Here is a 25951-nt window from a genome sequence, read left to right as displayed (position 1 = left end):
TTTGACCAACTGCTGTAAAGACTTTGGAATGAGATTTCATATGGAACTTACATTACCATATTATGGCATTATGACATTTCACCCTATATTTGCCATATTTCTGTGTCCTCATGTTATTCACTTTTAGTTGGAAGACATTATCAAATATAATTATAAGCATATTAGTTTTACATAGAGGACAATGCAAGTAAAAAGTGGCTCAGCTTAACTCATGTGTTTTCATGCATTTTTATGCTTACCTCAGTACATATCCAAGTGAGGTGTTTTGCACCACTAGTAATAATTTTGGTCTTGATGGATGTGTTTGTGCAGATTGGGTCATACTACGGCAGTGAGATTGCTCCAGTGGATCTGGATGATGATGGAGTGACTGATAACCTGCTGGTGGCTGCTCCAATGTTTTTCAGTGGAGGCTGGGAAAAGGGCAAAGTCTACATCTATAGAATCACAGAGCAGGTAAAGTATCTTCAGCCCTTCAGCATATTCTTGTGAAAAACAAGTTAATTAGCTATTGACCAGCTATTATATTACCTCCTGTTCACTTCTCACCCAGAATACAACACTACAGATGTTGCATATCTTAAAGCCGAGAGATCCAAGCTCCAAAACTGTGCCTGTGAATTAATGCACTTCTTCATTAATGGTCTCACGTAAATACTGACAGGCTTTTGCCACCTGCCATACTTCGCATCAGAGAGTAGTGGAGGGTGAACTCAGCAGGAAAATATTTCCCCCTTGAAATGTAATTATATGAAGCTCACAGAGAGAGAAAGAGCTGCTATAATAAATGGAAAATCTGGAGCGCATGCAAGAGCAATGCTGAGAATAGAGCAGATCTCCATCTTTATTCATTTAGCGCATATAAGCTATTTTCTTGCGGCCTTAACCAGAAGACCACAATACCTCAGGTTGCAGCCAGACACTGGGTACATTAACAGTGCTGGTCATCTTTTACTGAAATAATTTATCATGGTTAATGTCACTGCTCTTCAGAAAATGTACATAATATACTGTCCGTTTATTATGCACACCATTCTTCTCTTCTCTTCTCTTCTCTTCTCTTCTCTTCTCTTCTCTTCTCTTCTCTTCTCTTCTCTTCTCTTCTCTTCTCTTCTCTTCTCTTCTCTTCTCTTCTCTTCTCTTCTCTTCTCGTGAGATGTAGGAGAGTGGTAGAAGGTGGGGAAGAATTTCAGTTTCAACTGTCCGCTTAAATATTTTCTTTATCTTTTTCTTTATTTTCCATTTTCTTTTTTGTTTGTTTAAAATATCCTAATTTTAGTTTTCAAATCAATTGGTGAGTGTGAGAATGGCATCTCTCCCAGGTGAGCGTGTGCCATCTCCTTCACTCCGACATGGCGTTAGGTGTGTGCCGGAGCAGGGAGTTACGGTGGAAAGTGTCCTATAAGCAGTGGGAGAACAAATCGGTTGTGAAAATATTTCTTCGGCGTCTAGGATGAACAAAGCGGTTGTTGTTTTTCTTAAAGAGGAGCAAGTTGTTGCGCAACTTGAGGCATCTTTACACAGGAAAGGCTGCACAGAAACCAAATCTGAAGCGGCATAAAACCATGAAAATGTGCATTTACACAGACCGTTTAATGCTGTTCTGAAGCGGCATAAATGCATTTACACAGGAATTAACATAGTGGGAAACATACCTTTTACAGTTTTTCTCGATTGCTAAGACACATTTCTTGAAAGCTGCTATCCTTTTCTCTAAACTGTGAACACAAACCCCAATTTTCAAGCTACATTCACAAAACCTCAGACTCTTCTTGCAAAACCAAACTTTCACCTCAAAACAGTTCAATCTGTGCTCAAAACTGAACTATGTTGTCAAATCGTGCCCCGAGTCAATCAAAATTAAAAACACTACTGAACAGTCACTAAACACCATGTAGAAAAATAGAAAACACAATGCTCAGGACATGAAGCTGGAGAAATAAATGTTTATTGTTCACTGTAGGCTAAATGCATTTTGCAAAACAAAGAAAACCTGTGCATAGCACTTGTACAAAAAGACAAAACAGAAATCTTGTGCATTTACACGTAGCACTTGTAAAAACAAACAGAAATCTTATGCGTTTGCCACTTGTGTACAGTAAGCCCATGTAAAAATAAAGTACAAAAATATACATGGAATACTCCATTACAATAACCCTCCATTACAATACTACAGTACATTGGTACAGTGATGTACTGAAACATATATTTACTTACAGTATACTGTGGTACAGTATATAGAGCTGGTAAGTCTCACCCACCCGTCACTGGACCTCTAGATTGAAAAACCGTCAATGCAAGTGAATGTGAGAAAATAATTATTTTCTCACATTCACTTGCATTGACGGTTTTTCAATCTAGAGGTCCAGTGGGGTTTTACGGATGGGTAAGACTTACCAGCTCTATAGTGTGTCATACAGTAATTGCTGTCAACATTTACATACTGTACTATAATGTTAAAAAAAGGTAATTAAAAAAGGTTCTCTTCTCTAAATCTTCGGATTATGGTGGACACAGTGAATCTACTGATGTTTGTTTTTACCCTTTGTCCAGCCTCCCTCATGTTCATACCATGGACAAGAACATGGTCAATCACAGTAGCTCTGATTTCATCAGATATTACTGTCCTTTGTCTTCGCTGACCACCTCGACCTCCTCTCACACGAACTCGTCCTCTCAGATTTCTATCCATTGTAGGGCCTCACAAACCAGTGCTCTCTGAACTGGCTTACTGTATATGTTCCCTCACATCATTAGCCACAAGTGTGATCAGTTTTGAGTTGTTGTGTTCAAGTGGTGAAACCTGTGCTTTAATTGTGTTTGACTTTTGTCACCTGTGCTCACCATTATGCAGCACGGGTGCATCACAATGAAAATGTGTTGGCAAGTTGTGTCTAAACAGGTGAAACGTGCTTATGGTTTTGCCAAAAGAGTGATTGATTCAATCAGTGGGTTCAGGCAACTGAGCATTTGGTTCAGACAATAGGGTTTAGTGTTTTAGCAATTGAGAAAAACTGTAAAATAACAATAATTTTAAAATGAGTTTTAACAAAAACAAATGCTATAAAATTAAATAACAAATATAAAAAATAACAAATAATGTAAAACACGAAATAAATAAAAATGTTTTAAATGTAACAACGTTAAATTTATATTTCCTGCACGTGCTACAGTGTATCATGCGCTGGAAGGTTTGTCACAATGTTAGCTTCTGTGGTAGCTATTGATAGTATTTTCTTTTTCTTTCCAATTGGAAAAAACACTTAAAATAAATTATGAATTACTGCATCGGGAACATCGCCGCACGATTCAAAGAGGTTTCAAAGAGCCAGGAAGTCATTCAGGCCACCACAAATGAAAATTGATACTAGCGTTAGCTTTCCAGGGGAGACAGCAGATGTCTCCAGACTGTCGTGTGTGGGTGAAATGTCGTCCGTAAGGAGATGTTTTTTGGAATGTAACGGTACACAATTACAGTGATATTAACTGGGTTAAACATTTTAGGATGAGTCGAGATACTTTTATGTCCTTGGATAATGAACTTAAACCAGCTCTACAAAAGCAGGTTACAAACTAGCGAGCAGTGTTGGGGAAAGTTACTTTTAAAAGTAATGCATTACAATATTGCGTTACTCCCTAAAAAAGTAACTAATTACGTTACTTAGCTACTTTTTATGGAAAGTAATGCGTTACGTTACTTTTGCGTTACTTTTTAAATATGAGCAGGGCTTGATTGCTTTTAATACAAGAAGTTCTAATCATAGCAAATGTAAAAGCCCTTTCACACCAAAAAGTGTAATGAATGAACCTCAGGCTGAAGGAAAAGTAAGTTCATGTCTGTAAAGTAGAACGCAGGAGAAGAAGGCTCAACACTCTTCAGCAATAAAAAAACAATGAAGCACAATTGTTAGTTTATCTAAAGTCATTTTTGCTTATTAGTATGGTTGAACTGGATCATCAAAGGTCAGCAGCAAAGACATTGGTTAATAATAATGGGATTAGATACATTTGTGTTGTTTAACATATTTAATTATTGCAGTTTTGCGTCATATTCGGAGTTTGCATTTCACTGTTTTAATTCATTTTGATGAATACTAAATCTGTTTTTTTGCGAGTGGGATGACTTAATACACATTCACGTTTAGTCTAGAACTACAGTAACAGCATGTAAACACAGCACACTGTCAGTCAATAAATGGGAAAAAAGTAACTCGGATATTTTCTTGTAAATTAAAAAGTAATGCCTTACTTTACTAGTTACTTGAAAAAAGTAATATTATTACGTAACTCACGTTACTTGTAATGCGTTACCCCCAACACTGCAGGGGAAAGCCAATTGATTACAGACGACGAGTTGCCGCTGATTCTTCTGTCCGTGTCAAGCATCTAACAGCCTTTACCGGAAAAGCATAGTAAGGGACGATGTCCCCAGATATTAGCACACATATCATAAAAGGCAAATGACTTGGCAAAATGTTAAACTTATTTAGTAGCCTATTTTGACGAGACGAATTAAATAGCTAATAGGCTATTTTTGTACAACCTACATTTTTTTCCCCTCTGCAACACTTTTTCCTATATTGTGTTGTAAATATTAAACGAATTGTATGTATCCTGACAAGACGAATAAAAATAAGAAATGCAATTTTCGTACAACATTTTTATTTTCTCTGACACTTTTTTTTCCTAATGTGTTGGCAGCAAGACACAAAATTCGTTTTACATTTTGCTGTCAATAAATACTAGACTCTTGACAAGACGAATAAAATAACAAATAGCCTACATTTTTTTGCAGACTATACTTTTATTTTTTAGCCTTTCTCTCTTTCTTTTAGTAGCGGAAATTACATTCTTGAGATCTAAATTTAGCGGGAACGGTTGGGTCAGGAAGAACATTATTCTAAGCAGACAGCGGGTGAACAAAGAGTAAATATATCGCGGGAGCGGGTGGGTGCGGAATATAACCTCGGGCCACGGGAGCGGGACTAAAAAAAAAAAAAACAGTCCCGCGCAGACTGTTTTTTTCTGCTCTTTGCTGTCTCTTCCTCTTTTGTTAATATGGGGCATATGAGAATAGGCTCTTTTAATATAAATGGAGTGAGAGATCAAAAAAGAGCTACTATCAGAATTTATGAAAATTAGGAAAATTTATATTATTATGTTACAAGAGACCCATTCTGATAGGTCATTCTGATATGGTGGGAGGGAAAATATGCACTCAGTCATGGTTCTAGTACAAGAGCTGGAGTTGCTGTTCTTTTTTCAAAAAATTTTTACTGTTGAAATTTTCAAAATTGAAGTAGTAGTAGCTGGAAGGGTGTTATCTATCCATGCAGAAGTTGAAAGAATAAAATGTTTATTTATTCATGTCTATGCACCAAATGTTGGGTCAGAGCAAATTGAGCTATTTTTAATATATTAAAAATATATTTCACGATATGATAAAAAATGTTTGCATAGTTATGGCTGGGGACTGGAATTGCACTGAAACTTTTAATGTTGATAGGAACAGCGAAGAACCCAGTGCTCCCAGTGCTTATTTTTTTCAAACTAGAGAGAAATGTGGTGCAGCATAATCCTATGCTTCATTTAAGACGTCCAGATGGGACAATTACGGACAATCCAAATGAAAAAAACTTGCAGTTGGATGAAACAATGCTGAACAATGTGATAAGGAGAGTGCTGCTTACATTTCTCAAGATAAGTTGCAACCTAAACAGAGAGAAAATTTGGACAGTGACATTACTTTACAAGAGCTCACAGCTGTAGTTAAACAACTTTCATTGGGACGTTTGCCTGGTATTGATGGAATAACTACGGACTTTTATCATTATTTCTGGAACGTTTTGGGACAAGACTTCTATGAAGTAACAAAAGAGTGTTTTGAAAATGGCTTCCTTCCAAGTAGCTTGCGAAGAGCAGTATTGTCCTTGTTACCTAAAAAAGGCAAGTAGGGCTCGCTGCGGTCCACAAGATCCAGGGGGCGTGGTTGGAACCACATCTAGGGGGTGGAGATTGGTAGGTTTAGGGGTGGAGATGGGTTGGGTTTAGGGATCAGGGGGTGGAGATGGGTAGGTTTAGGTAAATGTAAGGTGGGAGGAGTTGGATCTTGTGGGCTGCAGCAAGATGCTCCTCAAAAAAGGGGACTTGGGATTTTTGAAGAACTGGAGACCGGTTTCACTTTTATGTTCGGATTATAACATTTTGGCAAAATGTTTAGCAAATGGGTTAAAACAATATCTGGACACAATTATTCATAGTGATCAGACGTATTGTGTACCTGAATGGTCTATTATGGATAATCTTTTTTCTTTTAAGAGATGCTGTTGATTTGAGTTTCAAAGAGAATATTAATATGGGATTTTTATCAATATACCAAGAAAAAGCCTTTGATAGGGTTGACCATGGATATCTTTTCAGTGCTTTGAGTTCTTTTGGTTTTGGTGAAAGGTTTATTTCTTGGGTAAAACTGTTATATCGAGATGTTTCTGTACTGGTGAAGGTGGGAGGAGGGTTGAGTGAATCAGTTCTGTAAAAAGAGGAATTAGGCAAGGAAGCCCACTCTCTGGACAATTATATAGCATTGCCATTGAATCACTATTAAGAAGAATTAGAAGAGATCTTAAAGGGTTTTCAATACCAAATGATTTTAATTGTAATAAAATTGTATTATCTGCTTATGCTGACGATATAACGGTTTTTATAAATGGACAAGAAAATGTCATCAATCTTACAAAGAGTATAGGTATATGAAAAGGCATCTACTGCAAAAGTTATGTGTAAAATGTGTAAGTAAATGTGTAAATGTGAAGGATATGCAGTAGGTCAATGGATAAATCAAAGGCTTCCAGATTTACCGGGAGGGCTAAAGTGGGGGAGAGAAGGTTCTTCTAGGTTTCAGGGAAAAAATTGGGAGGGACTGCTGGTAGGGCTGAGCGATTAATTGCATTTGCGATAATATCGCGATATGAAAAAACGCGATTTTTCAACACTCTGTCACGTGACACGCGAGAGTAAAGAGGTGTGTTCGACTTGAAGGCTGTGTCCAAATTCAGGGTCTGCATCCTTCGGAGTACTCATTTGAAGGATGTTACGTCACAGCGCCGCGACGAAGGCTGTCCAAATTCGTAGGATCCTTCAAATGCGGCCCACAAATACGTCCTCCTTTTCTCCGAATTGGAAGGATGGGTGTGGTGGATCCTTTCCCGTCCAACCTATCCCATAATTCTTTTCGGCAGAGCGTAATGGCGGACGAAGCGAGCGGTAGCGGAGTGGGAGAGGAGTTTCTCAGACAAAACAAGCTAAAGTTTATGCTTCGGCTCAATGAATTTGTAGGAGAAATTAGTAGAATACTTAAAAACAAATAAAAATAGGCTATAATGGCTTACCTGGGTGTGACTGTCTTGTAGTCTGATATAAAAAACTCTCCGACAACGAGCAAAGAAAGTATTTAATTTATTTAATTGCTTTATTTCTTCCAAAAGAATTAAAATGAGGAGAATAACTCTTTGTTTGTCCATTTTCCCGCTTCTTGCTTGGCGCTGTCACGGTTGCTAGGCGACAGGATATGAGCAACGGGTAAGGGAGGGAACTGAAAGAAGGGTAGGCTGTCCAAATTCACAAACACCGACTTCCGGGTTTTGCGGACGTCGGAGGATCACTCCTCCTTCAACCGGGTAGGAAGGATCCTAAGGATGCAGACCCTGAATTTGGACACAGCCGAAGACTGATCGGTGTATGACATCAAAGTACGGCGAGAGAAAGCATAAGGAGACGCCTGCTCTCTTATAGCTCTTGCAGTATTTGATGACACACAGCGATCGGTCTAGCTGCGCTGCTTCAAGTCGAACACATCTAAGCAGTCTTCAGAGGAAGCATCAAGTTGGCACGCTATGTTGCCAAGTCCGCAGTTTGCGGTCTTACATATCATGCAGAATTGACGCGCTACATGTAAATTATATCCTTTGTTGTACTTTCCTGTCAAAATAACGGAGTTCCTTTGGAATTCTTCAGCTTTTAAGAACTGCCGGGTTTTCCGGTAGTGGGCGGGACTAATGCGCAAATGGTGATCAGTGGAGATCAGTGGAGGTCCCTGTATAATTTTCCACTAGAGAAGCAGCCTGGGGATTTGCAGTGGAGGCTTATTAACGGGGCAATAGCTACAAACAGATATGTGTCTCACCTTAATCCAGCAGTTAAAGGGAAGTGTGAGTTTTGTGGTGAAGAAAAGACTGTGGAACATTTGTTTTTGAATTGAAAACGATTGGAAGAGCTTTTTAAAGTTTTGATGGAATGGTTTGGAGGTTTTGGTGAAACTTTTTCAGAATGTGTTTTTATAGGGGGTGTAAAATATAGAATGTCAAAAAAGACAATTTTTGGCCTCTTAAACTATGTTTTATGCACAGTCGATTTGGAAGACCAAAACTGTCGATTTGGAAGACTAGAGAAAATAAACTACTAGGTATTGGTGGAATGGACCCAGTAAAAATGTTGAAGGGCTTAATTGCAAATAGATTGAAAATGTAATTTTCTTATTATGTTTTGGTGGGAGATTTAATAACTTTCAGAGAAAGGTGGTGTGTAGGGGAAATTTTATATTGTATTTATGAAGAACAGCTTGTTCTTAATTTTTAAAAGACTGTTGTATGTTTGGGTTTTACATTTGACTAAAAGATTAAGGAAAGATGTCATGAATGAGGATATATTGTATTAGTAATGATATAAAAAAAAATGTATTCAGTAAAGTTGTTTAAACCTCTTCTCTTCTCTTCTCTTCTCTTCTCTTCTCTTCTCTTCTCTTCTCTTCTCTTCTCTTCTCTTCTCTTCTCTTCTCTTCTCTTCTCTTCTGATGCTATTATAGGAAGGCTGAGAAAACAACTGATTTCACATGTCTGTCATCTATAGCCGTATATTTTCAGAGAGAGAGAGATTTAGGAATTTAGGAGGCGGGTAATGTGCATGGCTAATTACTCTCCCAAATACTTGGCTGACGTGAACAGTCTTTGCTTTGAGAAACTGCACCTTTCTCTCAAACTTTCCACCCATTTGAAACTAATTATTTTCAGAAGCACAAATACCTGCTAAATGACCTCACCTTAAGTGATAATACAGGAGTTAATTTGACCTTGGGAGTTTGGTTTGGACTGTAATAGTGAATGTTTGTGTTTTAAAACAATTTAAAACTCTTTATTTCAGTCTTGTGGAATATTTTTGCATTTCTTAAAATATACTGTATGTGAGACTACATTTAACGGAGTCTCCGTGAAGCAGAGACCTTTTTCGATTTGTTGGATTTTGTCAACAATGTCGCCCAAATTTCTAACATAAACACATGGTGGGTTGTTGTCGTGGTCTCTGGATGTGGATAACAAATTCCTCAAAAGATTGTCTCTGGTTACAGAAATGTTTAGCTCTTATCCATGACCTAAGTGGATATTTCCCTCATAAACAGCTTTTCAGAGTTTCTACATTTATTTATGATTGGAATGTGATCTAAATATAAAAAAGGCTCTTATTTTTCATTAAAAGTTTGCATTGAAAATTTTTGCCCAACAGCAGTATATACTTTCATGTAAATAGGATGCTTTTATATCTTTTTAAACCATAATATCTATACATACTGTATTCCCAAAGTATTTTTTCAATTTTCAATTTTTTCAATGCAATGTAGAAATAGGAGTTTATATCCACACATTAAAAAGCAAACTATCTGAACATTGTTGCATTGTGAACCTATTAGTTTACCCCCTGCCTCTGCCAATTTTGGCGTACAAGCTATCAACTTTTATGGAGCACCAAGGCTGATTTTGTTCTCAACATGCTGTAACTAAATTATGTCCTCCCTCATGGCAGCCTTTTTTGCTTGTTTTCCCATCAGCCTCGTTTCATACTGGAGGGCTCACTGGAGATTTTAGATCACGGTCAGAATGCCCGTTTTGGCTCTGCATTGGCCCCTGTGCCTGATCTCAACGGGGATTCATTTAATGATGTGGTAATAGGAGCTCCATTAGAGGATGACCACAAAGGAGCCATTTACATCTACCACGGCCAACGCAACAGAATACTGAGAAAATATAAACAGGTACTGCATAAATGTCCAGCTACTCTCTTGTGTGTTAATTAATCTGCATGTATTTGCTTTGAGTAGTTAATTATGGCAATATTTTACATCCATCTTTTCTCTCTGTCAGAGGATTGGTGCTATTCAGCTGGCCTCAAGTCTGCAGTACTTTGGTCGTAGTATCCATGGGAAGATGGATATGAATGGAGATGACCTGGTGGATCTAGCTGTGGGCTCCCTTGGTGCTGCAGTACTTCTGTGGTGGGTTTCTAACACAAGGTTATTTACACTCTCCTTAAAGGAATAGTTCACTCAAAAATTAAAAATTTGTCATAATTTACTCACCTTCATGTCGTTCCAAACCTGTATGAGTTTTTGTCTTATGTTGAACCCAAAAGAAGATATTTTGTAGAAATTTGAAGAACCAAAAAATTGTTGGTCCCCATTGACTTCCATAGTAGGGAAATAAATACTATGGAAGTCAATAGGGACCATTCCTCAAAATATCTTCTTTTATGTTCAACAAAAGAAGGAAACTACTGGTTTGGAATGACATGAAGGTGATAAAATTTTCATTTTTGGGTGAACTATCCCCTTAAATACCACAATGATGTACAATTTTTGCTGTGCTGCAGGTCTCGAAGTGTTGTCCGAATCCATGCTATTGTTCGATTTGAGCCCAGCAAGATCAACATATTCAATAAAGACTGTCGGAGAGGAGGAAAAGATGTGACCTGCATGTCAGCTATTGTATGCCTGAATATCACAGCTCGGACTCCTATCAGAGCCTCACAGAAAATAGGTCAGTTTTAATATTTTTATAAAACAAATTTCAAATACCACTGTAAATAAATAAAAATACTGAACTTTTATGTTTTCTGAGTCTTTCCAAAGACATATAAATTGCTATATAAAACGTCAGTCTCTATAGATTGTTGCTCATTTATAAAATTGGTGCTCATTTATGAACTTATTATGTAAATAAAATGATCTTTGTGAAACGACCACATTAGTTGTACTGCTGGATTGCAACAGTTCTTTGGTCAAAGGGTGATAAACTTAGCTTTCACTTAAAAACACTCTATGCTGAAAATCGTTTTGGAGAACAGAAAGTTGTGGAAGTGCTTTGAAAGCAGCCGTTTCCTCTCATCATATAACTCACTTTGAGTATCTCTTGGTTACAGTATCATTAAAGCTAAACAGTTGACAGCTGGCGAGGTTTACATACCACCGACCAGCTGCATATCCAGTGTAGTTCAGTTAAGGTTCCCTGGCTAAGTATGCCACACATCAGTAGTGATGAATTGTTCAACATACACTAATCTCTTGATCTTTCCTTTGTTGCTTTGTTGATTCAAGATTTGCCTTGGGAGTGGAAAAGAAAAGCTGCTTAGCCAGCTCTGGAAATACTTGCAAAAGTAAAGTAGACACCTTGTATGATGACTCTGGCTGAAATAACAAAAGAAATACGTATAAAATCTTTTTAGCATATGTAATATTGTGTCTGGAAGCTAAAGTCTCTAAAACAGCAGACAAGATTTTGATATATTATAGATATCAAAGGTGTGTTTTATGCCCTACACATTAAGTCGTTGCTGTGCAAGAACTCTTAGTAGAAGCACAAAGCGAGGCAGACTGGACTGCCTTGCTTCATTAAAATGCTTTAGTCCGTCAGGACAGGGCTAGTTAGTGTTTGACACATGTGGTTTGACTTAAGGCCTTGGTGACCATCATAGGTTTGTTTTGAAATACATGTGCTGGAAGGTCAGGTTCCTGTGTAACACGTGGGACCACAGAGCAGCACAACTGTTTTTAGTTAACCTTCACGACCCCAGAGCATCTCCATCATGAATTTCACGGGTGTGAAACCAATGTAATGGTCTCAGAGAGATGACATGTCTTAGTCTTTAGGGTCATCCAGGGAGATCAGACTTCTGGGACAAAACAAATGGCACATATTTTATTTTGATCTAATTATCCTCACATGTGGAGGTTTATGAATATGTTAAGCTTTTAAGTGTGTTCTTTTTTGGTGCACATTTTTCAAATTTATGAGATTTTAAAAAGTAGGATAACTAAGTTTATAGGCTTTTCTCAGCTCATGAACAAGGTTCAAATTGTCTTTCGGCAAACTCAGGTTTGAACCTTGACGGCTTTCCGAACATCCTCATGTCATTCAGGTCTCTTAAAAGGGTTTTCCTTAAGATTTGATTTTATGTCTTTTAAGGCCTCAGAACACCCAGATTGCTCTCAGATCTGTCTGTAGTCCACACATGGTAGAGCACTGTTATGTCCATAAATAAATGGCCATAAAGCTGATGCTGTGCATCTTTCATTTAGTGATATAACTAATGCCTTCAATGTAACAATGATGCAAACCATGTGTATATATATATATAAATACATGAGCACACTACCATTCAGAAGTTTGGGGTTAGTGAGATTTTTTTTTTTTTTTTAAGAAATGAATGCTTTTATTCTGCAAGGATGCATTAAATTGATCAAACAGTGACAGTAAAGAGATTCATAATGTTCATAAAGAGATTTCGGTTTAAAATAGATGGTCTTCTTTTAAATGTTCTATTTAGCAAAGAATCGTGCAATTTCATTTTAAAATGAATTACAATTGTTATTTTAAATTGTGATAATATTTCACAACATTACTGTTTTACTGTATTTTGATCAAAGAAATGCAGCCTTGGTGAGCATAAAAGACTTTTTCAGAAACATAATTTTTTTTTTTTACCAACTTTAAACTTTTGCATGGTAGTTCATGTACCAACACGTTATCTGGCATTAATTGTTAATGATGTGCAAAGTGATAAGTAACTAAATATTTGATTAATATTTAGATAAATATGACAAATGTTAAATGATACATTTTTCACTGTATGTCCACTCTATTCTTTCCACTTCTCCTAGCTATTAGCTACAATGCTTTCTTTGAGGAGAAGCGCTTCAACCCTCGAGCCGTGTTTGATGACCCAGATCGCCAGCAGCCACAGAATCTCACACTGTTTCCTGGAGAGGAGAAGTGTGACCACATCTACTTCCACGTCATGGTTAGCTCTCACCTCTAAGGTCACCAAAGTGTCATTAGAGGGCATTTGCATTGCATTTAAAATCATTGATAATGATAACATAATCTACAATGACAACTCGTTTGTTCTGTTATATGTACTTTCTTTTCTGTTCATTCAGATTTTCCGTTGCAATAGCAGCATTCCTATTTTATTAAGTTCACTTTCTACCATTACAACAGCAGAATATATTCTTCCAGTTTACTCTTTTATAGCCATTTATTTAGATTGAGAGATTTATGATATTGTAATGTTGATACAGGAAACTACAGACTATGCCAGGCCCATTATATTCACTGTAGAAACTGAGCTTTTGGAAATGGATCAAGGCCCAGTACTGGATGATAGCTGGCCGACTGCAGTGAAAACCCAGGTGAGCGTCTGTAGGTCAAGAGAAACCTTACTGTTACACTGTATATCTTTTGTTAATAACATTAACACACACTATGCATTCACATACAGTATATGTATAGCAATAATTACATCTAAAAAATTCTCTCCAGCTTCCCTTCTGGAACGGGTGTGACGAAGATGACCACTGTGTTCCAGACTTGGTGTTACAATCTCAGACTGATCTAATGAATCGCAAGTAAGATAAAGCTCACACACATATGCTAAAACACTCACGCATACACATGCTCACACCCCTCACTTCTTCCACAGGCAGTTCTGTGCCCAGGCATTTCGAGCAGGCAGTCTATTATGTCGGAGTCAGACGCCAGCAGAACCTTCTGAACGCATTATAGAGGGATCCAGGAAGAGGATGGTAGTAGATGTACGTCTGGAAAACAGAGGGGAGAATGCATATGGAGCTCAGCTTAACATCACTAACACTCCAAACCTACGCTTCTCCAGCCTTATAGTGAAGGTACAACATCACTCTGATGGCTTATGTTTGGTTGTTTGATATCTGATAAGGATTGATTGGTTGGTTTTTTCAATTGTCCATTCAGATCTTGATTGATACTAATGACCTTTTAGGAATGCATCTGTAATAGTACAGTAATTGTGAATGTAAAGTTAAATCAGGTTGTTTTCTCTGTCTCTTTATAGGATAACTCTGAAATACATATAGACTGCCGCAGTGAGAACAGACGAAAATATGAGAAATCTTGCAATATTAGTGCACCCTTTATGAGAGCAAAGTCACAGGTGAGTTGTTATTGCCACATTTATGCATTTACACTGAACCATATCAGAAAGCTGTAGCCCAAAATAACTGTATATTCACTCTTGCACCAATATTGACTTTTTGTGCCAAATTAGTTCTCCAGTGAGGTTACTGTAACTACACAACTGATCAGAAGTTTTTGTTTGGAGAAGTTTTGAATGTTTTTAAAGAAGTCTTTAATGCTTACAAAGACTGCATTTATTTGATCAAAAATACAGTAAAAATGGCATTAAATACAATTTTAAATAACTGTTTTCTATTATAAGATTCAAATATCTTAAAGTTCCTGTGATGCAAAGCTTAATTTTCAGCAGGCATTGCTCCAGTCTTCAGTGTCACATGATTAATGCCACATGTGGAAAACAGTTGTGCTGCTTAATAGTTTTGTGGAAACAATGACACTTTTTTTCAGGATTCTTTGATAAAAAAACAGAATTTATTTGAAATTGAAATATTTTGGAGCAATTAAAATGTCATTAAATTTAAATCAATTAATCAAAAGTAAAGTATTTATTAAAACAAGCTTTTGAAACGTATGTAAAGAATAAATGTCTGTCTAAATATATGGTTGGTGTGATGTTTTTTAGGAGCCTGAACCAAGTCAAATGTAATTTAGTAACTAATGCTTTTAGCATACTGCACTCCAGCCGATGTGCACTGCATATTATCATATATGCAGAATTATGTATTGTATAATCCTAAAAGATGTTTTATTGCCATGTTCAGCAACACTAGACCTTTAGAGGTTACTCCAGGGACAGCACTAGCCGTGAATGAATGAATCAATGAATGAGGGATTTATATACAGTAGCCGTCTGTGCTCTAGAAAGCCTTGCTTTCACAAACATATTGGACAACACAGTCAAAAACTATATATAGACTTTCTCAATTACCCATCTGCAGAACTGTCAGGATCTATCACAGAAATACCAATTTTTTACATCTGGAATGTTCCACGGGTCATAAACATACTCACGAGGTCACCAGCACCCTGAAGTTACAGAATGATTCACTTTGTGTCCTTTTTTTCTGCTGACCCTTAAGCTTGTGTTCAGGCATCTCCAGAAAAAGAAAACATGAGGCAAGAATGTATTTCAAGAATACTGTTACCATACGGTTACTACGTCCATACAGAGCAAAGCCCATCAATCACACGGCCTGGACCACAGAAGTCTGTCCTGTGCGAGGGCAATGCTTTGATAGTAAATGGGTCAGCAGCTTCTCACAGAGTCCTGATTCATTTTCTTGAGGTTTGGGGGTCATTGGAGCTACACTTGTGGCTACAGGAAGAGATTTTATTGGCCCACTTGGGAGCCTGGTTCAGCTCAGAACAGTATGTGATGGGGCGAAAGTGGAATAAAAGGAGGAGAACTCAGGAGGAGAGAATGTAAAAAGGATTTTCCATGCTGCTTTGTGCCACTACTCGTCAAGGGGGGAATGAGGAGTTTGCCCACGTAGTTATAGCTGTGTCCAAAGGCTTCCATTTCTCTAAGCAAGAATAAAACTAAAAGGCAGCTCTTGTGCTTTAAAGGGATAGTTCACCCAAAAATGAACATTCTGTCATTGTTTACATGTCATTCCAAACCTGTACGAGTTTCTTTTTCTGCTGAATGCAAAGGACAATATTTATTGTTTTGGGTACCATGTTGTTTAAGACCTCACTGAGATCTCCATTGTATTGAGGAACAGTTGAAACATTCTTCAAATTATCTTCTTTTAGACATAAAGTCCAACAATTTTGAAATGACACAAAGACGAATGCTTTCATTTGATCAGACTTACAGTATATTATCAAATAACAAAAGAAAAAGACAAGTATTAATTTCGTAAACTGCATGGAGACTTGGATTACCACTGAAGTGGTGGCTAGAGCCGTTGCTCCATGAACTGAGGCAGATGTTCATTGGGAGAGTCTGTATATCATCTGTATCTGTGTTTTGTCACAATGAAGTGATGTATATACAGGATATGGAAGTTAATACCTCATGTGGTGGTTAGACGTGCTCAGAGAATAGCCAGCAGCAGTGGATGAAGCCTCTTTTTCTACACAAATGATGTTATTGGTCTGTAGAAAATGGCTAGAGGCAGACTAGCGTCAAGGGTCTTGGCCTGTTCGTGTTATTCCTGTAAATCCCGACAGGCTGTTTGCCCTGGAAAATATTGGTTTATCTTTAAAAATGTAAGTTTTGGATGTGATCAGGATATAAATTAGAATTTTGGAGGCAAGGAATCCAAAATCTAGGGATGAGCTAATGTTTGAGCGTGTGTGAAGTTAGAATGGATGAAAGAAAAACTAGAAAGTATCATTCAAGAAATTATAAGAAGTCACAAACATGCTTTGATTAAACATTACTCTGCTTCTGACTCCCCAGGTAACATTTCGTTTGGAATTTGAATTCAGTCACTCTGTGCTGCTGGATCACGTACGCATCATGTTGGAGGTTAGCAGGTAGGACATACTTTGTCTGAGATGTTGTAAATGTTTGGATATGATAAATATGTGTACAAAGCAATTAAGAATATAGATGAAATTGAAAAACTGTGATTTTTATTTAATTTTTAAATCTTACGATTACAAAACATGATTATAAGATTCAGAAAAATTCAGAAGAAATTGATTTGCTTAAAAACGTATTTTTGGAGCACAGTTTTATCCTGTGGAGCACAAATCAAAAACAACAACACAAATACACATTGATCACTGAATGACTAAATGACTGCATTGAAATCTGCTAGATGTGGTCTCAGTTAAAGTGTCTAGAACATTGCTGATGGTTTGGTATGTTATGAAACTCTTGAGGGAAAAGGATCCTGGACACCGACGATGCCTGAGCTGGAATGTTAAACTCCTGATATATGCAGCCAAGTGTCTCACAGGGTGAGCATAACTGCCTGGGAGGTTTCTCATGCCTATTCTTATGTCTCTGCAGTGAGGGCGAGGAAGTTGTCCTACACGATAACATTAATGACATTTTCTACACTCTGAAATACGAAGCTGATCTGCTCTTCACAAGGTGAGATAGATGTGTGTTTGTTTGAATGCTCTAATCAATATGTGTGATTGTGGAAGTTGGAATAGTTACAATACACTTTGATTCTCTTAGGGATTTTTACCCTACCCGATACGAGCTTAAACCTGACCTCTCCCTAGAGGAACCTAGTGATTTCAACCCTCCGTTCAACTTTACCTTTCAGGTGAAGTCAACTTCCTTGCTATCTATAATTAAAGAGAGGAGGGCCCTCATGTTTCGAACTAACCAAACATGTTTTCTCGATACATCACAGATCCAGAACCTTGGTTATTTTCCAATCCAAGATTTGCAACTGTACATTGCAATCCCTGAGGTCACGAAAAATGGCAATCAACTTCTGCAGATCAGAGATTTCCATATTGACCAGGTGAGGAGGGCACAAGTTCTGTAGGCTTGTAGTTTTACTGTACTTGTTATTACAATTTGCCTTAGATTTCCAAAAATATTTTTAAAACGTTTGCCTGATTTACAGTCTAGATGAGTCAGTGCTAGTTGCCGAAAGTCAGAGCCAGTTTGACGATTTGAGTTTAGAGATTTACATTTTTTTTAGCTTCAGACTATGATTACATCCATTCGGATGATATCAAACATGTTTTATATTTCAAGTCGATTTTAAAACACATTTTGTTTTCATTTGTCATGTGTCGATTACTTAAATCTAAATATTCTAATTATTCAAATAGTTTTAAACAGATTTTTACAGTTAAATTTATGCATTTGGTGGAACTTTTAAAGTGTCTTACTGCACATATCATTCAAGATATACATTTTATCAGTTCATGCATTCTCTGGGAGTAGAACCCATTACCTTGGCATTGCTAGCATCACGCTCTACTGTTTGAGCTACAGGAATGAAATTGTATTAATTTTTTGTATTAATAGTGCTTATTGGCTTTTTTTTCCATCAGGTAGGTGGAAGCCATTGTATCCCCCCTCAGCATGTGGCACACAGTCGGGCATCTCCAGAGGACCTCTCACGAACATCAAGACTGGTAAGACCCTGTCTTTACAGGCTTAAAGTGTCTGCCTGTTATCACAGACAAAATGTGTGCCACATTTCAGACTTGCACTTTAGCACTTCATAAAAGTCTGGCTTGTGTTGTTATTGTGCTTTATAGTTTGCCTGATTTAGGGGCTTTCAGATATGAGATGTTGATTTAATGCGCAACAGCAAAGCACTTCTCTGAAAAATAGTTGGATTTGTACTCTCTCTTTAAAGCCACTTGAGTTTAATAAATTGTGTCATAAATTATTGGTAAATCTAGTTAATCTTCAACCATATTGTGTTTTTGAAGATTCTTGTATGTCTGAGGTAGAGAGTTTTGTAATGCAACTCTAATGCACATCAGATTCCCACCACAAGCAGCTGGGTTCCATCAGTAAGATTGTCTGTTTGTGAGAGAAATGTTCCTTGCTCCTTTGCACAGAACTACTCCAACACCCTGACGGTGCCAGTGCAGTGTACTGTCAACCTACCTTCCTACAGAGATGTCAGTGTGAAAATTGGTGGATCCCTCTGTACTGATGCACTGCATGCGGTGAGTAGCTGCGACTTTGCCATAACATTCAGATGAAGAAGTATATTGTGGAAAGAACTTGTAATCAGGGCATAGTGTTCACACACAACATGAAGGCTTTGGTCAAGAGGAGGATCTCCCAAAAAAAACAATGCAAATTATTAGATTATAGACATACTATAATCCGGTTTTGTTTACATTTTGTACTTCATTTCTTTTTTCTCTTGCTCAAAAACAAACAAAAAAAGGACATGCTTTGAATTTACAGTGACACCAGAAAGTAATTTGGACACTTAATCCACATCCAAAATGTTAAATGTCTGAAGTAAAAAGTCAAAGCAGGTGGCATTTATTTTTAAAGGGAAAAAAACACTCATTTCAACATTTCAACGCAACATTTCACAAGAATAAGTTTTGCTTAGACAATAGATATATCGTTTGAAAGTATGAAATATTATTTGTAAAATTTGTGGTTGTCAAATGTTAATGAAGCATGTCCATAACTAATAAAGCTCAAAAAGTGAAGGGGTTACACTTTATTTCGATAGTCCACTTTAGACATCTATAACTACAAGTAACTTTGCAGCTACTGTAAATGATAACTAGCTCAGAGTATTAGAAGACATTTAGGTTAAGGTTAGTAGAATCAGTTGACACACATTTGACAGTTACTTGCATATAGTTACTCAGTCTACTAATAGTCTACATTAGACAGTCTACTAATACTGTAATGACTGGTAGTTGGTATGTAGTTACAAAGTTAAATCCAAAGCGGATTGTTAAATTAAAATGTTACCATGTGAAGTTACATTTTAATTTGAGTGAAGCATCATTTGTTTGCAGTGTCCACTTAGTTTGATATTTTGTATCTAAGGTCAGACGTTTTCTACCACTTCTCTAGCTTCTCAGCTTTAGTGCTTGCTCTCTCCCACATTTCTCCCATCCACTGGAGTAAGCATCTGTCAGAGAAACTGAAAACTGTTTTTCTTGTCACGGGCAGCTGAAGTTCAAAACCCTGGAGCTGGTGACGACGGCCTCACTGGAACTGAACCCATCCAGCCCTGTGTTTCTGCCTGAAGAGAGGCCGGTCAGACATGTGAGTCACCCTCTATACACATCAGCATTTACAGAAAGCCACATTACAGAAACATTGCTGGAAAACATTTTTAGACTAGGTTAAAACAAATCCATGACTGAATTTTTGAAAATGTGGTTAGTATGAGAAGTTGCTGTTTTCTTTTCCATCCTTGGCAATTTTGAGAGACTAAAACATTGACAAATGATGTGTTTTCATTCATCTGTCAGAAAGATTTAATAACAATTGTACACAAGCATATAATATAAATGTCTTTATGCTAACATTACTGAATATTTGACTTCATGCAATCAAGCGCTCTGGTTTTCTCGTGCCAGAACCTTCCCTTTAAACATCAGTGTCTTCTGGTGAGATGCTGTGTTGTTTCACCACAGTAAAAGAACCTGGAGCCAAGGGGACCGAAAGGACCAGCAGCACAGTTGACTTCTGTTCTCTTCCATGTTGTTGTGTGGTGCTGCCATCTGTAGGCAGGACAGAAAATAGACATAAATACTAACATTAGGAAATCTGAGTTCAGCTGCAGCAGATGAAACATGAAATGTGACAACTTGTTTAGAACAGAAAACCAGTACCAAGATATAGAGAGAAAAGAGCTCTGAGGAACCCAACATTCATTCCACAAGCAGCTATATGAAGATCAAAGATAAAGCAGTATAGCTTGTCATATTTTTCTTTTGTATGTGTATTTTTTTTCAGATAATCCTAGAGATCAGGAAAGAGGAGGATTACCGTGTTCCCATCTGGATTATCATAGGCAGCACACTTGGAGGCCTGTTACTCCTCTCACTTCTCATTTTGGCACTTTGGAAGGTAATGTGTCCTGATTTTTTTAAGCATGCACAGAAGCATGGATGGATGGATGGATGTAAGGATGGACAGAGTAAATCTTAATTATTGTTATTATTATTTTTTCACTCCAATAGTTAGGGTTTTTCCAAAGGCAGAAAAGGCGTGAGGAGACTGAGAATGAGGCTAATGGCAAGATGATGGAAGAGCGATAACGCAGGCTGCTTAAGAGGGTTCAGGCAGGCCTACATCTCAGGGACCAACCAACAGCAACATTTGACGTCTCTGAAATAGAGAGAAAGGGAGAAAGAGAGAAAAACAGGACTTGAGGCAATGAAGAAAGGAGAGGGATTTGCTCTGTGCACTGGACGACCTGTTGTTCAACCATGAAAAACACTGCAATGAGGCTCACCATGCCTGCACTGCTTACTGAGCCGACCCTGCAGATGGGTCTCCATCTCACTTCTCACTCCAGATCAAAACCCTCAGATGATATGTTGAGGACAGTCTTCTGACAGACACTGAGAAGATGCATTCAAAAAGAGAGCTTTTTTCACATGGTCTTTGGAAACGCAGTAATTTGCATTTGATCCTTGGTCAATTCTAATGTCTGACTCTGAAAATATACAAGAGAAACCTCAAAGGGCTGTAACTCTATAAAACAGCCATGTTTTCTGGTGCTTCTTCTTGGACATCTGGAAAAAAGGGACATTTTGGAGGGAAAAAAGTGCACAAGTTAGCTCAATTTATTGTAATGCCCGTCATTATTATATGTAATGTAATATTAGGCACTGGAGTATGTAGCTCTGTTTTTTGCAGTGGCCATAATTTATTGAACAGAAAATGAACTGTTGTGGACTTTACTACAATTTTGTAAAGACTTATTCTCCTCTAATACTCTAAATAATTATACATCAACATTTTATGTTTTTCTTTATGCTCATTCTTCAGTCTCGAATAACAATAGAGGTGGACATTTACTATTTTACTTTTTTTTATATATATATATTGATGCACTTTTTATATTGTAGTGATACAAACTTGAATTTTGTAAATATACAGGCTATCTTTGTTACACGCATTTCAATTGTTTGCTTTCATGAGGATTGTGGCATTGTAGTGCATCTCTAGTGAGACATCAGCCCCAGTTAAACTTCCATGATTGAGCAGCACATCCTCAAATATGCTTCACACCTCAACAAGTAGCCTTTGAGAAAGGGTATGCTTACTGTACAGTACATCATCCAGACTGATGATTCATTTCAATTATTTAGAATATTGTTCAAATGTGCCCTAACATCAAATGATGTTAAGAGTTTACAATGCTATGAAACATCCTTATAATTTGCAGATGTATTGTAGTCAGGGATCCCTATTCTCCAATGCTTTATCATATATATGTGTAAATATACCTGTCCAAGAATAAAAAATAAATATCTAAATAAAGAATTTGGAAAAAGAATGAGTGTTTATAAATGACAAAGAATGATAGCTCTTAAATGCTTAAAGGGGACCTATTATGCTCCTTTTTACAAGATGTAAAATAAGTCTCTGATATCCCCAGAGTGTGTATGTGAAGTTTTAGCTCAAAATACCCCACAGATAATTTTTTATAGCTTGTTAAAGTTGCCACTTTTAGGGTGTGAGCCAAAACGCTCTGTATTTGAGTATGTTGCTTTAATGCAAATGAGCTGGTGCTCCCAAAGAAGAAGGCGAAGCTTCAAGAGCTTCTTAACTACCACATTCCTATTCACGATCATTCATGAAGACACAGTGAAAACAGACATAGACAATAGTAGCTTTAGCATCATTAGCCTTACAGAGTGCCAAGAAGCTCTTTCAGAAGGGCAATTTGGAAAACAAACGCGTGGTACTTTGTCTGGAGCAGACGTTCGCACACGAAGTGTTGGCAGAGGTCTAAAAAGTACAAAAAATGTTTTACACAAGTGAAAGTAAAGATACTCAGTGAAAATTTTACTCAATTAAAAGTACAAGTAGCTATCTGGCCAAAAACATACTTGAGTAAAAGTAAAAAGGTACTACTTTAAATTGTACTCAAGTATTAAAGTAGAAGTACTTTTTTTTCTGACAGACATCCAGAAGTTTGGTTGAAGGGAGAAAACGAAACAAAATGCAATGGCACAGGTCAAACACACATATCTAGTGCAGCTATAACAATTAAAATGCAGCACGGCGGAATACACACACAAAAAAAATTGCTGGGAAAGGGATTAAATGGAAACTCCATCCTTTCCACCCTCATGCCATCCCATATATATATATATATATATATATATATATATATGAATGAATGATGCATTTATATAGCGCTTTATTGTGTATTGCTGTACACCTAAAGCGCTTTACAATCACGTGGGGGGTCTCTCCTCAACCACCACCAGTGTGCAGCATCCACCTGGATGATGCGACGGCAGCCAAAGTACAACGGTGCCAGTGCGTTCACCACGTGCCCTCCAAAAGTATTGGAACAGTAAAGAAAAAACTGGTGTGTTGGCTGTGGAGTCAAGACATTTACAAATATGATTAAAAGATGAATATGAGACAAAACTACAGAATGTCACATTTTATTATTGGGTGATTCAACACAGAGATGTTTTACCAGCTAAGAAGTTCAGTACTTTTAGAGTTTCATCCCTCTATCTGATGTGAGCATAAGTATTGAACAGTTGCCTCACAGGTCTTTCTAAGTGATCAGCTGTCTCCTGTTGCATTAATTCTTCAGATATTAAAAGCAGGGAATGTGTCGTATCAGTTATATCCATTACTTCTGTATTCTGAATCTTGCATTCGATGATGACACACAAACCAGGATGAAGATGAGGGAGCTGACTTTGAGAGAAAAGCAAGCAATTTGGATGCTAAAAGAAAAGAGGAAGTCAGTTAGAGCTCTAGCAAAAACAAAGGACATGGAGAAACCAAGAGTTTGGAAACCACCAGTGACACCAGCAACCAATAACCACCTGATCAGCTGAGAAAACAACAGTAGTTGATTACAGACAAATCATAAAAGCTGTGAAAATGAACCCTAAAAGAAAGCTGGGGTGATGCTCTGACAATTTACTGTCCTCAGGAGACTTTGACACAGAATTACAGATGCTACACAGCAAGATGCAAACCTCTGACCAGCACCAAAAATAGAAAGGCAAGATTAGAGTTTGCAAAAAAGCACAAAGGTGAGCCAGAAGAGTTTTGGAACTGTGTTTATGGACCGATGAGACAAAGATTAACCTTTATCTAAGTGATGGGAAAGCAAAAATGTGGAGAAGAAAAAGGGAACTGCAATGATCCCAAGCATACAGCCTCATCTGTAAAGCATGGTGGAGGTGGTGTCATGGCATGGGCATGCATGGCTTCCTCTGGAACAGGCCCTCTCAACTTTACTGATGACTTAATGTATGATGACAGTAGCAGAATGAATTTGGAAGGGTACAAAACCATCTTGCCTACCAATATTCAAGAAAATGCCACCAGATTCATTGGGAAGTGCTTCATATTGCATCAGGACAATGACTCAAAACACCCTGCCAGTTCAAGGAATTTATAAGGGCAAAGAAATGGAAAGTCTTAGATTGCCCAAGTCAATCTCCAGATTTAAATCCGACTGAACATGAATTTCACCAGCTGGAGAGGAGAGTAAAGGCAGAAACTCCCCAAAACAAGCAACACTGGAATTGGCTGCATTAAAGGCTGGGAAAAGCATTTCAAAGGATGAGACCAAGAGTCTGGTGATGTCTATGGGTCACAGACTCACTGCTGTGATTGTGTGCAAGGGATCTGCAACTAAATAATAGCTTTTAATCTTTTATATCTGCCTTATGTTCAACTGTCCCAATACTCATGCTCACATCAATGAGTGGGATGAACTCTAAAAGTGCTGTTCTTTTTTATTTGGTAAAACATATATGTGTTGAAACGGCTAATAATAAAATGTGACATTCTTGTCTCATATTCATCTTTTAATCATATTTGCAAATGTCTTGACTCCACAGCCAACAGAGAAATTTTGTCTTTACTGTTCCAATACTTATGGAGGGCACTGTATATATATATATATATATATATATATATATATATATATACACACATATATATATATATATATATATATATATATGACTTTTATTTATCAGATGAACACAAACTAAGATCTGAATCATCTAAACTAAATAATCTCTCTTCTTATAAGACAAGTATGGGACATCCAAAAATTACACTTCAAAACAAAGTGAATATGACAGTAACTCATACAACCCCTGTTAATGAATCAATATTTTAAACTTGACCGTCGTGTTCACTTTGTATTGTTTCCTAAGTGGTCCTGTCCCCTCGCATTACACAGACTAAAAATCTTTGCTTGTGTTCATCTAAAGAAAGAAAGTCATAAACATCTGGGATGACATGAGAATCTTAATTTTTGGGTGAACTATCACTTTTAATAACAGTGTGATGAAGAGGTTAGAAACATATTCCAGACAGAATGCAAGAATGGCCTGAATTAATGAGGAGAGTCATAGAATTAAAACATACAACATTAACGTTTTGAAAGGCCACTTTTTTGTGTGTTGTCTATGTCACTGTCTAAAAGGATCATTAATATTTTAATTGTTTATTTGGGGCATTTTTAGTTGGGTTTTTCTCAGCAAATATTGCTACATAATTATTAGTGACTAATTATATGAATTAATGAGCAAATCATGTAATTATTAAGATTTTTTTTATTATTCATTGAGAGTCAAAATTCCTACTCCATGTGTCACATAATGGCATATTAAGTCAAGTCACCTTTATTTATATAGCGCTTTTAACAATGTAAATTGTGTCAAAGCAACTGCACAATATCAAAAAAGGAAAATAGTGTGTCAATAATGTAAAATGAAAAGATTAAAAAAAGATTTTCAGTTAAAGGCATTTCATTATTGAATTCAGTGATGTCATCATCCAGCTCAGTTCAGTTTAAATAGTGTCTGTGCAATCAGGTCGACGATATCGCTGGAAATGAAGTGTCCCTAACTAAACAAGCCAGAGGCGACAGCGGCAAGGAACCAAAACTCCATCGGTGACAGAATGGAGAAAAAAACCTTGGTAGAAATCAGGCTCAGTCGGGGGCCAGTTCTCCTCTGGTCAAACGAACCAATTCAATTCCAACTGCAGCAAAGTCAGATTGTAAGGGCTCAACTGTTTCCAGTGG

The 25951-nt window shown here is 37.3% G+C and overlaps 1 protein-coding gene across 1 annotated transcript in view; it reads left to right on the top strand.

Moving 5' to 3' along the window:
• Positions 1-22194, top strand: part of LOC306871356 (integrin alpha-11-like) — a gene marked incomplete at its 5' end in the record, with an annotated part of 53638 nt that extends 31444 nt beyond the window's left edge. Inside the window, 18 exons of the mRNA XM_079419207.1 lie at positions 313-456; positions 9878-10081; positions 10191-10321; positions 10696-10862; positions 12983-13122; positions 13403-13513; positions 13644-13729; positions 13804-14008; positions 14194-14292; positions 16684-16760; positions 17242-17325; positions 17416-17506; positions 17597-17710; positions 18252-18335; positions 18771-18881; positions 19861-19956; positions 20653-20766; positions 20880-22194. Coding sequence (XP_079275333.1) covers positions 313-456; positions 9878-10081; positions 10191-10321; positions 10696-10862; positions 12983-13122; positions 13403-13513; positions 13644-13729; positions 13804-14008; positions 14194-14292; positions 16684-16760; positions 17242-17325; positions 17416-17506; positions 17597-17710; positions 18252-18335; positions 18771-18881; positions 19861-19956; positions 20653-20766; positions 20880-20957 — 2136 coding nt within the window. The 3' untranslated portion in view covers positions 20958-22194. The remainder of the gene's footprint in view (positions 1-312; positions 457-9877; positions 10082-10190; positions 10322-10695; positions 10863-12982; positions 13123-13402; positions 13514-13643; positions 13730-13803; positions 14009-14193; positions 14293-16683; positions 16761-17241; positions 17326-17415; positions 17507-17596; positions 17711-18251; positions 18336-18770; positions 18882-19860; positions 19957-20652; positions 20767-20879) is intronic.
• Between the last annotated feature and the right edge of the window lie 3757 nt (positions 22195-25951).

Source organism: Barbus barbus (assembly GCF_936440315.1).
Source record: "Barbus barbus genome assembly, chromosome: 1".
NCBI classification, from domain to species: Eukaryota; Metazoa; Chordata; class Actinopteri; order Cypriniformes; family Cyprinidae; genus Barbus; species Barbus barbus.
Note: the sequence above shows the minus strand (reverse complement) of the source record. Positions and strands in the feature narration are given on the sequence as shown.